The 15363-nt window shown below is 40.9% G+C and overlaps 1 protein-coding gene across 5 annotated transcripts in view; it reads left to right on the top strand.

Moving 5' to 3' along the window:
- ACOX3 (acyl-CoA oxidase 3, pristanoyl) overlaps positions 1-15363 on the top strand; it is a 36964-nt gene that overhangs the window by 747 nt on the left and 20854 nt on the right. For 3 of the 5 annotated variants that reach the window (XM_065660072.1, XM_065660047.1, XM_065660056.1), the window contains exons 2-7: positions 2496-2668; positions 3327-3560; positions 4547-4618; positions 6105-6194; positions 10252-10395; positions 11266-11354. In XM_065660072.1, coding sequence (XP_065516144.1) covers positions 2507-2668; positions 3327-3560; positions 4547-4618; positions 6105-6194; positions 10252-10395; positions 11266-11354 — 791 coding nt within the window. In that variant the 5' untranslated portion in view covers positions 2496-2506. Of the gene's footprint in view, positions 1-2495; positions 2669-3326; positions 3561-4546; positions 4619-6104; positions 6195-10251; positions 10396-11265; positions 11355-15363 lie in introns of those variants that run through there. The other 2 variants (XM_065660064.1, XM_065660081.1) reach the window with 2 other exon arrangements.

Below are 15363 nucleotides of genomic sequence, written 5' to 3'. Positions count from 1 at the left end.
TGATTTGCACGTTGGTGGTGTCCAGTCGTGAATCTGAGTTCCTAGCAGGAGCATCTTCCACGTATAGAGGTTTTCAGCTCGGCATTTCTAGTGAAGCTGTAGCAGGTCTCAGCAAGTTGAAAATAACATGAGTTAGTACTGGCACATGGCCAGGCAGAGTTTGGAATATCAGTGCAAGGCTGCAGTTAACACTGATGTCATTCCTTAGGGCAGTCTTTCACTACTTTCCTATTGTAACTGCCTGCTTTGGTTTCCTAATTAGTTTTGAAACTGTTTGCTTAGAGCCAAATTATGTTTGTGTGAGGACAGACAAATTTAATTCTTTTTCTGGAAGTACAGGATCCTTTCTTACAAGCAGTTCTGTTTTCTTATTTGAGCAATCTCAGTGAGTTACAGTGTAAATAAAGTTAGATGCAAAACCTGCAATGAAAATTTTTGTATGTTCTGAGCCGGAAGCTTTGACCTCCTGCCTGGTTTACCTGGTTTCACATTAGAAGACTAATGTCTGTTTATTTAGCTTCAGGTTGAAATGCTGTTTCTCGATGCCTCCCTCCTCCACCACCTGCTCTCTTTCCAAACCTGTTGCTCAGTACTGGAACCGCACCTTCCTAGAAACGATGTGGAAGTCCTGCAGATATGCTACCTTGCAGTCCTCTTCTACTATGTCTGTACTGTCCAGAAGCAGAAAATTACCTTCACAAGGGTATTAGGTTGAAAGAAAAAAAGATATAGCAAGGAGATATAGCAAGATAATGAGGGAAAGAAAAAAAGAGAAAGTAGTATGTCAAACTAGTAGTTTCTGTGCTTTATTGTTCAAAGTCCATCTTGAGCCCTTAGCCAGCCCTGGGCCTGGATACCCTTCTAGTACCCTTGAGAATTGCTGTTTCCAGCCAGTCCCCTTTTTATAACGTGGCCAGCTTCTGTTTCCCTGCGCAACAACGATTTTTGCATTTTACAAATACAACGCACGTCTTGGCCGCCTGCATGAAGTGACGGAAATTGCTGGGTGTGATACAAGCAGGTAGCAGCAGAGGGCACTCCGACTCTACTACCGAAGAGGTGTAGCAGAGGAGTAATTGGGCCAGGTTCTAAAACAAAGTGAGATTCCCCTTCTCTCCAAAACCAGCGCGGTTGTACCTACTGATAATGAAATCCTGCTGGTTCTGTGAAGCTTTGCAATGCACTTGCAGGACCCAAAGATACACACAACAAAATGCCAGCAGGCTTAATAGGGCCTCGCTGCTTTTGATCATGTACACATGAGATCAACTCAGCACAGAAAAAAGTGTTATTTGGAAAAAAATATATGGTAGGAAGACAGACTAAAAATATGACAAGCCATCATATAACAGTGTTGTGGTTTAACCTCAGCTGGCAAGTACTGGGGTTACCATGTGGCTGTTTGCTCATTCCATCCCCCAGTGGGATGGTGGGGGGGATCAAAAAAAAGCAAAACCCACTGGTTGAGAGATTAACAATTTAATAATTGAAATAAGGTAAAATATAATAATAAGAATAATAATAGTAGGAAAAAGAGAGAGAACCCAGGAGAGACAAGTGATGCAAAACACAATTGCTCACCACCTCCTGACCAATGCCCAGCCTGACCCTGGGCAGTGATTGTCCCAGGATGGGTGGCTCCCCCCAGTTTCTGTACTGGGCATGATGTGCTATGGTATGGAATACCCCTTTGGCTAGTTTGGGTCAGGTGTCCTGTCTTTTCTCCCTTCTGGCTTCTTGTGCCCCTCCTCACTGGCAGAGCACGAGACTGAAAAGTCCTTAATCAGGATAAGCACTGCTTAGCAACAACTAAAAGATCTGTGTTTTAACAACATTACTCTCACACTAAATCCAAAACAGCACTGTACCAGCTACCAAAAAAAAGAAATTATCCCAACAAAAAGCCAGGACAAATAGGAATGAAAATTTGACCTTTAGGGAAGAAAGAAAGAAAGGTCAAGTTTTAAGTGTTGTTGCAAAGATTATACCTTATATTATTTTAAATTTGTTCTTGAGTATGGCAATATGACACGTAAGAGAAATGCATACCTATGTGCTTACAATTTTCCAGAACTCCATCAACCATGTAGAAGAAAAGCCTTATAGCTTTTTATGTTCTGTAGAAGTCACTACTATGGTACGGCATGGCATGGATTTTTATCTCATCCTCCCTTTCTTATTATGCAATATAACCAGTGGTGTCCCTGTTCCATATTTTTCTTATTTGACAAGGTTTAACTTTTATTTTAATAAGGAAGACTATATAGTTCATTTATATTTGGTCAAAGGCTTTTTTTTCCTTAGGTTGTACCAAGCCAAGTGAATTAGAAAACTAAAGAAAGGGCAGTCTTTTAGCTGGCTCTGCACTGTTGTACTCATTAATTTGAAAAAGTCTGTGGATTTAATTAACAACTCTTTTGATTTCTTTTTATTATTAAAAAATTAGGCATCTATGGTGCTTCAGTTTGTGATGAATCTTGTCTTGTTTGGTGCAGTTTAGCTAAAAATGGCACCCACACTGAAAGAAGCCACTGGCAACCAAAGCTCATGGGATACTTTGCTACCAGATTTACCTAAAGGACCACTTTGCAAATATCGTAGGAAAGCCTCCTTCAACTGGAAGGAGATGGCAGTGTTCCTAGATGGTGAAGATATCATCCAGCTGAAGGTAAACTTTGCAAGAATTGTAAGCATGTTTTAATTTGAGGAATGTGTGATTTTCATAGGGAGGGTATTTATACTCTGTAGATATGGAGCATTTATACTCTATAGATACGGAGCATGAAGAAATTGGTTTTGCACATCCAGTTCCCAGAACAGAACTTTTAAGCAACCTACTTAAACTGTCTCATTACTGAACACCAGTACAGGCGAGACCAGGAGGTGCTATATTGCAGAAATTAATTTCAAACTGAGAAAGAACTATATTCTCCCATATTTCTTTACCGTTTGCTTTAAATCATATATCCTATGCTTTTACAATGCACATGATGAGCTGTCAAACTTAGTACTTCTGTCTTCCTTTGACCTGACTTAGTTTCTTACAATCTCCTGTGCTTGCCTTAATGCTTATGTGGCATTGCAGGTGGACAGGTTAGCATGCCTGCCTCTCTGAATGCTAACCGTATCATAAAGAGAAATTAATTGCAGCACAAGTGACAGACCATTGAAATACATTTTTTATCTTTCTGAAATTTTGGCTTTATAAATTTAAGTTTTCTATCAGACAGTTGTAGTTTGAGGCCTAGTATTATCCTAGAAGAACATTAACTTTTTTTGCTAATAATTTTGGGTTAACAGTATCATGTCATTTTTTCCGCCTCAAGAACAGAATCTTCTCTGCTCTGGAAAGTGATCCTCTATTTGCGCATCATCCTGGAGAAGATTTGTGCCGTGAAAAGTATCAGGAGCTGACATTCCTGCGCTGTAAAAGGCTCTTTGAGTATGATTTTCTTACTCTGCAAAAGACCATAGAGAACCCATTAAAGCTACTTTGTCTGGTGAGCTGTGTAGGAATGTATGATTGGTCTCCATCTCTCCAGTACTTGTTACATTGTGGTGTAAGTACAGTTCAAAGAGTATAGGGGTGTAAATTTGAATTTAAGTGTCTGAATAACAGAATGCCATATTTTTCTGCCAGTTTTATTTAAACTATACCTTTTCCCCAGTCCTTTGTTTTCAAAAATGGAATTCAGTTCAACTGTTTAGAAGAATCGGAGAGCTGTGGGATGAAGTTAGCACATCTTTGTCATTAAGCTGTCTCCACTGGACTCTCACTGGGAAAGTAAAGTGGAGCAGTATAGACAGGACTACAGAAGGATATATTTGATGCCTGCAGCTCCACTTTCTTTTGTCCACTCCTCTGCCTCCTCTCTAGCATAGTAGGAGCCAAAGAACTTGGTTGTTGGGCCCTGTTTGGTGGCTATGTCTTTTGCCTTTGAAACTTCTTTGCCTAACCCCCAGTGGCTTGATTCAGGGCAGAAACCAGAAGGAATGTAAAGTTTCTTACTGACATCAGTGGCTGAGATTCTGTTCATCAGTTGCTGCTGAGTCTCTCAAGAATACTTGACATAGCTGGTCAAATAATACTAGTTGAATTAATTATTACTGTTCATATGGCAGAGAAGTTGTAATTTTATGTGAATACCTATCTAGAAAAAACAAAGGAAGCTTTAAAAACAGTGTCTGATCTTGAAGCAGCTACCTTCAGTTGCAGTAAAATGAATTAGAATAGTCTTAAAGTTTTACTTTACTCAAGGAGACATCAGGACCAGTGGAAAGTGAGGTCATAAAGCATTTTTAAGAGCTTGCAATGAAGTCTTGATCAGGTTAGAGCTGTGGAAAGTTCAGTCTTCTGCAAAGGGGCCTTGACACAACCAAATCCTGACTTACCTCCTCCAGCTATAGTCTAAATAGTACTTTACTGTGCAGCCTACTTTCCCTGGTGTCTTTAATGGACATCACTATTACAAATTATTATGCATGAGCAATTTGTGCTTTCTGTCACAAGGTCACAGAATTCATTTGTAATTCTCTGTTTTTGCAGGTGTTTGCAGGTCCAATTTTGAGTGCTTCTAAGAGGTTTGCAGACTTTGTGAAGCAAATTTATAAAATGGAGGTATATATATTGTTATAGATATATATTGATATATATATATATATATTGTTTTTATAACTTGCGAGAAATGGGCACAACCAGAACCGTGGCACTTCCTGCACCTTTGTTTTATTTCTGATCTCTTTATGTACCTAGGTACTTCTAAACAGCAAAAGAAAAGACTGAGGAGCAGATTCAAACACTGAGCCCTGACTACCTTCACTGCTAGCTATTCTGCCACTCCCTGGGTCTGTTTTAGACTGTCCAAGTTAACATGCAGACAAAGTTTAGGGACTTCACCCAAAAGGCAGTATAGATGACACCAATTTGTTCTCCATCCACATTCATTTAAGAGTATGCTAGCAAGTTTTGCATGCTCAAACACTCCCTCCTCCCACATCTACGTCATATGCTGTGCAAAACATACCCTTGCTGTGATGCTATAAAAATTACTTTCTGAATAATGTCTTAATGCTACAGAAACACCACGTGGAGTCCAGTAGAGACTCAGGACCAAGTGCCTTGCAGAGTAAGTGCAGCTTATCCGATATAGAAGGAGCCAGTCCTAAACAGTTTCTCCTGTCTATGCCATTTGGCCATGTGGGCAGCATTCACTGTCCAGACTGACCCTTTTCGATTTTGCACTATCTATGTGATAAGTACACTCCAACTTAGCTTCATGCTTCCTTTGTTATTCTTTATCACTTCTTTTTTTTTTTTTTTATTTTTTGCTGCCATGCACTTTTGTAGCTTCTTAAAGTTTCTGAAATCATGTGTTTTATCTGTCTGCTCATAGGCAACAATATACTGCTGCGTAGTTCTGATTGGATACCCCATGCTGAAGATCAGGATGAATTCTTTTAATGACTCTCAGTGAAAACAAAAGCATTAGGATATGTATATGTCAGAATAATTTTGCCTCAAGCTTCAGATTTTTTGTTTTGTTGTTTTATTCTCACTTGTTTTTCAAAGGTTTGTTACAGAAGAGTATACTACCGTCCAAACCAGTCTAGGGTAAGGAGTTGCAGAATGTAAATCTCAGTTTGGCTTTGGTCAGACAGTGTTCCCAAATGCTGCTGAGAACCAAGCGTAGCCATACATTGGTCTGGTATAAATTTATCCCATTCAGTAATTAAAGCTATTTGCAGTTTTAAAAATAAACAGCCCCATTCTGGTTTTCCTCTAACTTGTTCTCAGAACTGCTTGTAATGCAAGGAGACTTGCAGATTTTCAACATGCAGCAGTTGTTTCAACACAGACAGATGAGAATTGGTCAATGAATGTAATAATCTGTGCTTGCCTGAATGAGTCAGCCATCAGCAAATGAAAAAAAAACACCTTTAACTCTACCATAGGCATGATGTCGTAGGCTTAGGGTTACATTTGACTGGTTTCTTGCAATTGCAAGTTACTTTCAACAGCTTAATTTGCAGTCATTTAATAGTGTTGCCATTTTAATTGCTGTGACAAAGTGGTCTTGAACTGTGCTTTTTTAATCCATATTTAGGTTTTTGGATGTTTTGCTCTGACTGAACTCAGCCATGGAACTAATACCAAAGGCATACGGACTACTGCCACATTTGATCCTAGCACTCAGGTTAGTCCTTTATGCACAGGAATAATGACTGACAATTAAGTTCTGATATTTACTAACAAAGCAGAAGGATTCCGGGCTTTCTTTGTTTAACAAGAAAGAGTCTGTTCAATTCCAAATGTAAAAAAAAAACCAACAAAACTCATGTATCTACATTATTATAAATAATTAAACCCAGCAATTTCTGGTTTTTTGCTTTCACTTCTGATTGTGACATAAAGTAAGGATAGCAGCCTTCTTTGTTGTGTCTCTAAAGAAATAGTTGGACATGCAGATTATATTGCCTTTTGTCTTTAAATACGAAGGCTTTATATACCAAGATTAGCATTATTTCCTGAGGATGAGAAAAAGAAATACAAAAAAAGGCATAACAAGACTATGAAAGAGACCAAAAGAGGAAAACAAACTGCTTTTTCCATTAGGATAGTGCTTACCACTAATAATTTGTTTTCTGAAAGTAACATTACTGCAGAAATAAATTAATTGTCCTAACATTTATTCAGAAATTACTGTAGTTTTATATTAAGGGAGAAGAGAATAGAAGTTAAGAGGGGAGACCAATAGAACTTTCTGTTTATTTTTATCATCTGCATGCAGCTTTTATGCAAAATTGAATTCAAAATGTGTTATTCAGAATCATAGAATCATAGAATAGTTAGGGTTGGAAAGGACCTCAAGATCATCTAGTTCCAACCCCCCTGCCATGGACAGGGACACCTCACACTAAACCATCCCACACAAGGCTTCATCCAACCTGGCCTTGAACACTGCCAGGGATGGAGCACTCACAACCTCCCTGGGCAACCCATTCCAGTGTCTCACCACCCTAACAGGAAAGAATTTCCTCCTTATATCCAATTTAAACTTCCCCTGTTTAAGTTTTAACCCGTTACCCCTTGTCCTGTCACTACAGTCCCTGACGAAGAGTCCCTCCCCAACATCCCTATAAGGCCCCCTTCAGATACTGGAAGGCTGCTATGAGGTCTCCACGCAGCCTTCTCTTCTCCAGGCTGAACAGCCCCAGCTTTCTCAGCCTGTCTTCATACGGGAGGTGCTCCAGTCCCCTGATCATCCTCGTGGCCCTCCTCTGGACTTGTTCCAGCAGTTCCATGTCCTTTTTATGTTGAGGACACCAGAACTGCACACAGTACTCCAGGTGAGGTCTCACAAGAGCAGAGTAGAGGGGCGGGATCACCTCCTTCGACCTGCTGGTCACACTCCTTTTGATGCAGCCCAGGATACGGTTGGCTTTCTGGGCTGTGAGCGCACACTGCCGGCTCACGTTCATTTCCTCATCGACCAGCACCCCCAAGTCCTTTTCTGCAGGGCCGCTCTGAATCTCTTCTCTGCCCAACCTGTAGCTGTGCCTGGGATTGCTCCGACCCAGGTGTTGGACCTTGCACTTGTCGTGGTTGAACTTCATAAGGCTGGCATCAGCCCACCTCACAAGCGTGTCAAGGTCCCTCTGGATGGCATCCCTTCTGTTTAGAGTATCAACTGGACCACACAGCTTGGTGTCATCGGCAAACTTGCTGAGGGCGCACTCAATCCCACTGTCCATGTCAGCGACGAATATGTTAAACAAGACCAGTCCCAACACCGATCCCTGAGGGACACCACTCGTTACCGGTCTCCAGCCAGACATCGAGCCATTGACCACAACTCTTTGTGTGTGGCCATCCAGCCAGTTCTTTATCCACCGAGTGGTCCATCCATCAAATTGATATCTCTCCAATTTAGAGAGAAGGATGTCGTGTGGGACAGTGTCAAATGCTTTGCAAAGTCCAGGTAGATGACATCAACTGCTTTACCCTTATCCATCAATTCTGTAGCCCCATCATAGACGGCCACCAAATTGGTCAGGCAGGATTTCCCCTTAGTGAAGCCATGCTGGCTGTCACCAAGCACCTTGTTGTTTTTCATGTGCCTTAGTATGTTGTCCAGGAGAGTGTGCTCCAAGATTTTACCAGGCACAGAGGTGAGACTGACTGCTCTGTAATTCCCCGGGTCTTCCATTTTCCCCTTCTTGAAAATGGGGGTTATATTTCCCTTTTTGCAGTCGTCGGGAACTTCACCTGACTGCCATGATTTTTCAAATATGATGGCCAGTGGCTTAGCAACTTCATTTGCGAGCTCCTTCAGGACCCACGGATGGATTCCATCAGGTCCCACGGACTTGTGTGCGTTCAGATTTTGAAGATGGTCTCGAACCAGATCCTCTCCTACAGTGGGCCCAAGGTCTTCATTCTCACAGTCCCTGCATCTACCTTCTAAGACCTGGGTGGTGCAGTCTGATCCTTTGCCAGTGAAGACTGAGGCAAAGAAGTCATTCAGAACCTCAGCCTTCTCCAAATCTTGTGTAGCCAGTTCTCCAGAAAGGTTCCTCAGGGGGCCTATTTTGTCCCTAGTCTGTTTTTTGTTTGCTACGTACCTGTAGAATCCCTTCCTGTTATCCTTAACATCCCTGGCTAGGTTTAATTCTAACTGGGCCTTAGCCTTCCTAACCTGGTCCCTAGCTTCCCGGACAACATCCCTGTACTCTACCCAGGCCGCCTGTCCTTGCTTCCATTTTTTATAAGTCTCTTTTTTCCTTTGAATTTTCCTCAGCAGCTCCTTATCCATCCAAGGAGGTCTCCTGGCCCTCGTGCTGCACTTCCTTCTAGTTGGGATGCAGCACTCCTGAGCCTGTAGCAGGTGATCCTTGAATATCAACCAAGAGTCTTGGGCCCCCCTGCCCTCCAGGGCTATATCTCATGGAACCTTACTAAGCAGGCTCCTGAAGAGGCCAAAGTCTGCTCTTTTGAAGTCCAGGGCAGTGAGCTTGCTACACGCTCTTCTCACTGTCCTGGGGATCTCAAATTCGACCATCTCGTGATTGCTGCATCCAAGGCTGCCCTGGAGTACCACATTCTCAACAAGCCCTTCCCTGTTGGTGAGCACAAGGTCAAGCATGGCACCTCTCCTTGGCGGCTCCTCTATTACTTGCAGAAGGAAGTTGTCTTCCACACAATCGAGGAACCTCCTGGATTGCTTGTGCCGTGTGGTGCCATCGTTCCAACAGATGTCAGGGTGGTTGAAATCCCCCATGAGAACAAGGGCCTGCGAGCGTGAGGCTTTTCCTATCTGTCTGTAGAGTGCTTCATCCACAGGTTCTCCTTGATCAGGCGGCCTGTAACAGATCCCCACAGTAATGTCCCCGACGGCTGTTTTCCCTTTAACCCTGACCCACAAACTCTCTGCAAACTGCTCACCTGTCCCCAGACAGAGTTCCATACTCTCCAGCCTATCCCTAACATAAAGGGCAACTCCCCCTCCCCGCCTGCCAGGCCTGTCCTTTCTAAAGAGCCTGTAACCTTCCATTCCAACACTCCAGTCATAGGAGCCAACCCACCATGTTTCTGTGATGCCTATTATATCATACCCCCGTAGATGTGCACACATCTCTAATTCCTCTTGTTTGTTCCCCATGCTACGGGCGTTTGTATAGAGGCATCTGAGACGAGCTCCAATTGAAGCCAGCTCGTTGGCTGGAGCAGCCGGAATATATCTACATTGTTCTGAGCATTTATTATAGGTGCTGGCAACTGACTGGGTGTGTTGGGATGGAATGATGCCCCCCTCCCCCAACACATCTAGTTTAAAGCCTCCTTGACCAGTCTGGCAAGCCTCCTACCAAAACTGTTCTTCCCCTTCTTTACCAGAGCAGCTCCACCAGCCCCCAGTAGATCTGGCCTACTAACTTCAGTCCTATGTTCAAGACACCCAAACCCCTGACTATGACACCACCCTTTTAACCATCTATTGACCTGGCCAATCCTCCTAGCTTTTTCTTGGTCCTCCCCTGTGTCATGAACTTTTTCAGCTCCAAATTCTTCCTAGCTTCTCTCCAAAGTTGAACACAGTAAGAGATCTTAGCTGTGGTTGTGGAGCACAGAATGAAATCCTGGCAGCTAATGGATGTTTCTAAAACATTACCATGGTCATGAAAAAAAAAAAAGGAATAGCTGTGTGTTGATTTTTAGGATTTATATAATTTGCTACTTTCTTTTTTTGAATACAGGAATTTATCATTCATACTCCAGACTTTGAAGCTGCAAAGTTCTGGGTTGGTAATATGGGAAAACATGCCACTCATGCAGTTGTGTATGCTCAGCTTTATACTCCTGATGGACAGTGCCATGGACTACATTCCTTTATTGTACAGGTAATGTACAAATATTGCCAATCTTTTTTTTCTGTTTTCCTTTTGGGAGGAGTGGGTTCAACTTGATAACTTTCTGTTATGCTGTTATTTATGTCTGACCGAACAATTCTTTAATTAATGCCTTTATCATTTATCGCAGTTGTAATGAGGATTCTGGTTTTCAGTGTTCGTTGATTTTCTGGTGGTGTTACAGCCAATTTTATACTCACAGTTTTTGGCAAAAAAACCTGAAAAATACAAAAGAGCTCCAGAGAAGTCTTGAGATTATCACACTATTCATGCAGTTAGAACTAACCTGTGCTATATGAAATGAATATATCCTGAAAGCCTGAGTGAGGCGTAAGGTGATTTATGTCTGCCAGCGCTGCAGGCTGATCTGCATGAAATCTGCAAGTTTCTGCCGCAGCTAATCAGCTTCTAAGATTAAAGGCATCAAAAAATACAGCAGTGCAACAGGGAAGTTGTACAGAGTAAAATAAAGTAGTCGTAGACTGAGTAGAATTTATTGCAAAATTAGGGAATATATCAAAGCTGGTTGTTATATAAGAGTTCCATTGATTCCTGCTATGTTTGTATACACCTGAAGAATGTTTCAATGGTAGTCTGATGAAAGCAGTCATCAGTGTTAAGGCATATTTAACACACAGATGTAATTAGTGTCATATTGCCAAAGTAATTTACATCAAGGTGTCTGTATCCTGAACAAGTATAAGTTATATCCACGGTTATGTGCTTGAGAAAAAAACAGAGTGTTTTCTTCAGCATAATAGCAGAATACAAGTTGGGAATATTGTCACTGTTTGAAAAGTTCAGCCAGTAACTTTTCATCACTTCACAGCTGAAATAATGTTTTGTTCCACTTCTATGCAGATTCGAGATACAAAATCTCTCCTACCAGTGCCAGGTGTGATGGTAGGTGACATAGGCATGAAACTTGGGCAGAATGGGTTGGATAATGGGTAAGTCAATCCGTTTGAAGGAGGAAACATTCTAGATTATATCACACTCTGGTGGTGCAAATATCCTCCTGTGTCAGTTCTATCTTCTGAGATATTCACTAGTGGTTTTAAATTGTTGGCATTTCTAAAAAAACCCGAACATCAGATTGAATACTCCTAAATTTCAGTACTTTCTATCTGAATAACCATCAGCTTCTCTGACATTTTAGAATGTGAACTGCCTCTGATGCTCTGTGAATATCCCTAAATGTTCTTTCAGTCATAGACTGTGCAACAGTAATAATGAAAACAAACTGAAAACCCCAACAGAAATCCACTAAGTTCTGAGTAAAGAACTGAGTCAGCCTTTCCACCCATCTGGGTGTAAGCTTTAATTATTTTGTCTGTCGATTTCCAGCCTACTGTACATCTAACAGAGGTCCACAGACAAGGATTATTCTTAGTTAAGATGTAAGATTAATGAGACCCAGTAAAGAAACTAGGTGTCTTGTTTAAACCACGTGATTTCTTGACTAATCCTGCTCACTGCAGAAGAGAAGGAGAAGGTCAGTTATGTTTTTCTGCATTCTCTGAGTAAAGTTGAAATAAAAAAGTACCCGGGCTCCTTTCTGAGTCATGGACTTCAGCGGCTTTACCGTGTGTCTGCTTTACTAACCAAAGGTGTCCGACAGGGAGGAGAGACAGTGAGGAAATTGTGTTAGATTTCTGTATTAAAACAGCCGTTATGTAAAAATTGTGATTTTAAACCCCTATATGAGTTACATAGCTGTGTGTAAAGTCAGAGACTTAAAATTGTAAGGCGAGGGTGGGCTGGCACTTCTTTATGCCTCAGATTTACCTTTTTGTATTGATTTGGTTCATTACAGATACATGTATTGTCCTTCATAATATGCTGTTTCAGTAAACAAAGTATAGACATCCTGAAATTTATCCTGCTTTCAAATGCTTTGGCTTTCCAGGAGGTTGTAGCTCTGTAGTTGTTTATACCAGCGTCCTCCTGATGTCCCAAATAGCCTGTAGTCTCAAAAATAGCATTGACTTTTATGTCTAGATATCAATGAAAATGAGCTGGTTTTTTGCCTGAAGACACGTGAAATAAAAAAATACAGAAAATCAAGTTTTATAAAGGAAAAACATGAAAAGGTCTGGAAAAGAAGGAAGGGAGAATGGACTTTGTTGGTATTTTTGCCTGCATCTGCGTTGCAAACTACTGCCCACCAGATGGCACAGCAACATAGGCCTGAGCAATCGAAATGTAGTTCAGCTTCATATTTCTGTAGAAATGTCCAAATTCTGTTGTTCATTCTTAATTTGCAGCAGTTTTATGGGCAACACAAGGAAGAGTATGCTTGTCACATAACATCAAATTGCGTGGTATTGTAAAATCCATTTATCCCTTGATCTTCTGGGTATCTTAAAATAGTAGTAACAACTGAATAATCTGAAACTGTAATACACTTAATATATAATGTAAATAAGAGATACCAGTGACTTCCTATCTTAATGTCAGATGGGGTCCCTTACCTTAGTTGGGGCATCACATGACATTTAAAGCAGTCTTAGGTCATTCTAACCATTCTGTTTACTTTCCTTTGCTTTAAAAATAATTATCATTTTTCTGCTAATAGCAATGCCTCAGTTTAAGGCAGCACCTGAGGATTAAGATAGAGGGGCAAGGGAGCCCAAGTTTACCAACAAATACCCTTCATTCAGCTGAAAACTCTAGGAGCCTGTGTTCCTCATCAACCTCAGCTGATTTCTCTGGAGGTCTGAGGCTAGATGCCAACATTGTTCATAAGAACCAGAGGACTAGTTTTTGTTTTGCAACATTTCTGCTCACACTGAGCTGTCAAAAATGTCAGGACTTATACACCTTGTTCTTCAGAGGTACGTGAAGGCCTAGATGAGGACTGTAGAGATCATAGCTACCATCAGCGCTTAGTAAATCAGATCTATTTCCATGTAGTTACACTGAGGATAAATGGTCAGAGTGAAAATCAGAGCCCGACATCTCTAGCAGAGACATCAAATTTTGTTCCTGTACTTTACAGCTACTGATTTTCAGTATGAGCACAGGGAGTTAAGCTTCTGAGCACTTATGAAGGACATGGGGAAAAAATTCCAGAACTTCCTTGGAAGATGCCATTGTTTTATGCTATGTAAGAGAACTCAGAAGAAGATTGCAGTTGTCCCTTCCGGCTTTGGAAAACAATTAATCTCTTGGGTTGTTTGGCTGAAGGCTCTTTTCCTGCTAATGCAGAATGTAATGTGTTCAGTAACAAAAGAATTTCAGAAGTAATATGGGAATTTTTGCAGTGTAAATCCAATTGACCAGCCTACTGCTTCCAAGTTTGTCTTTCCGAATAATTCTCATAGTTTCGTAATTGGAACGTCCAAAAATCCCATGGGTTTTGCAAGTCTTTGTAATTTCAGATACCCTGACAAAAATGACAAAATCACTTTAAAATATTTTTCTTTGTTGCTTGCAAAAAAAGTTTGTGTAATCAATACATAAATGATTGAAAACAGGACTCCCAATTTTTCTCATGGAGATTTTAGATTGATCTTTTTGTTACCCGAAATTAAATCAGACTGCCACCAGGGGATGCACCTGCTTTGCTCTTTAGTTTTATAATACAAAAATGTCCACCTGTTGCTAGTGCTCTGGCAGTCTTTGAAATATGCTGTTGTCTGAGGTCCCAAAATGGAAGTAGCAAAAACAACCACTGGAAAACCTCTGGGTATTTGGGATCCAAGGGCTTTTTAGTAAAATGCATGGCAGGTGCAAGAAAAGGGACATAAAGGAAAAGCTTGAGTAAGTGCTGGAGTGCATTTTTGTTTCTTCCTATTGATGTTTCTTTTGTTTTGTTGTCTACCCTGGCTGGTGTAACCTCACCAAAATTACCATACATCAGTAAATGATTGCCACCGAGAGGGTGTTGAACCGGCTTCATGTCCAGTTTTGGGAAATCACTGCTTTCCTCACTCCAGAAATTGAAATGATGCTCAACTGAATCCACATGGCAAAGCATCTGAGAATCAGTTATAATTGTGTTTCTGAAATGGTGTTTAATATGCCTGCCCATGTAAAACCTGTTCTGAGCTCGTTCAGCAGTATCCATCAATAACGCGTACAGTTTGTTGAGCAGCTGAACCTATCTATGATTAGGGAAGAACTAGTGAAATGAAGCTATCAAAGGTAAAACAAATCACTGCCAGATAGAATACTATTTATTTTAACTGAATTCTTTGTAGGAGAGAAATGAGTCTTTCTGGAGGAAAAAGAATTGTTAACTGTGTCTAATTATAATGATGGACTTTGGAAAACCAAAGTTTTTAATGACCCGTTTAACAGCCTTTCATGTACAATTAAAATGTGATCAATCTCTCCACACATACAACATGCTAAGACAGTCAGCACATTCACTAGCAGTCACTGAGGCCAGATTCAGTTTTATGGATACTGAAAGCAAAATATTGCCCCCAAGAAAAAATGGGCAGAGGGGATTTATTGGGCAGAATAGCAACAAAGATTGTGAAAGAATCCATCCTGGAAAGAGATAGCAGGATCTGAAAGTCCACACAACAACTCCTTGGGTACTGGTGAAGATGGCATACATCACACAACCTCCAGGCCTTTGCAGATGACTTTTAAATGGTTAATTCCGACTTTTAAATGGTTAATTCCTATTTATTTTCTTTGTTGCTATTTCAGTATTAGTGCCAATGATACATTAAGATTCTGCTACTGCTAGTTTAAGGGCAGAACAAATGACAGTCTTGTCCTTCAAGGTTTTTTTTGTCTCCTGGTATTTATCCTCCTGACTTTTAGATTTTGCAATGGTTGCAGTTGTTTCACTGGGAAGATAGGAGCTGTAATACATGGTTGAAGCCTAAATAGTCTTTGGAACTTCATCTTACAATCTGAAGCAGTAGTTTAGTGAAGATAATCTCCATACTCAGCTTCTTTGGTTGTTTGCTTCTACTCCCACACTGCCTTTTAATTTGT

This window comes from Lathamus discolor, chromosome 1 (assembly GCF_037157495.1).
Source record: "Lathamus discolor isolate bLatDis1 chromosome 1, bLatDis1.hap1, whole genome shotgun sequence".
Taxonomy (NCBI): Eukaryota; Metazoa; Chordata; class Aves; order Psittaciformes; family Psittacidae; genus Lathamus; species Lathamus discolor.
Note: the sequence above shows the minus strand (reverse complement) of the source record. Positions and strands in the feature narration are given on the sequence as shown.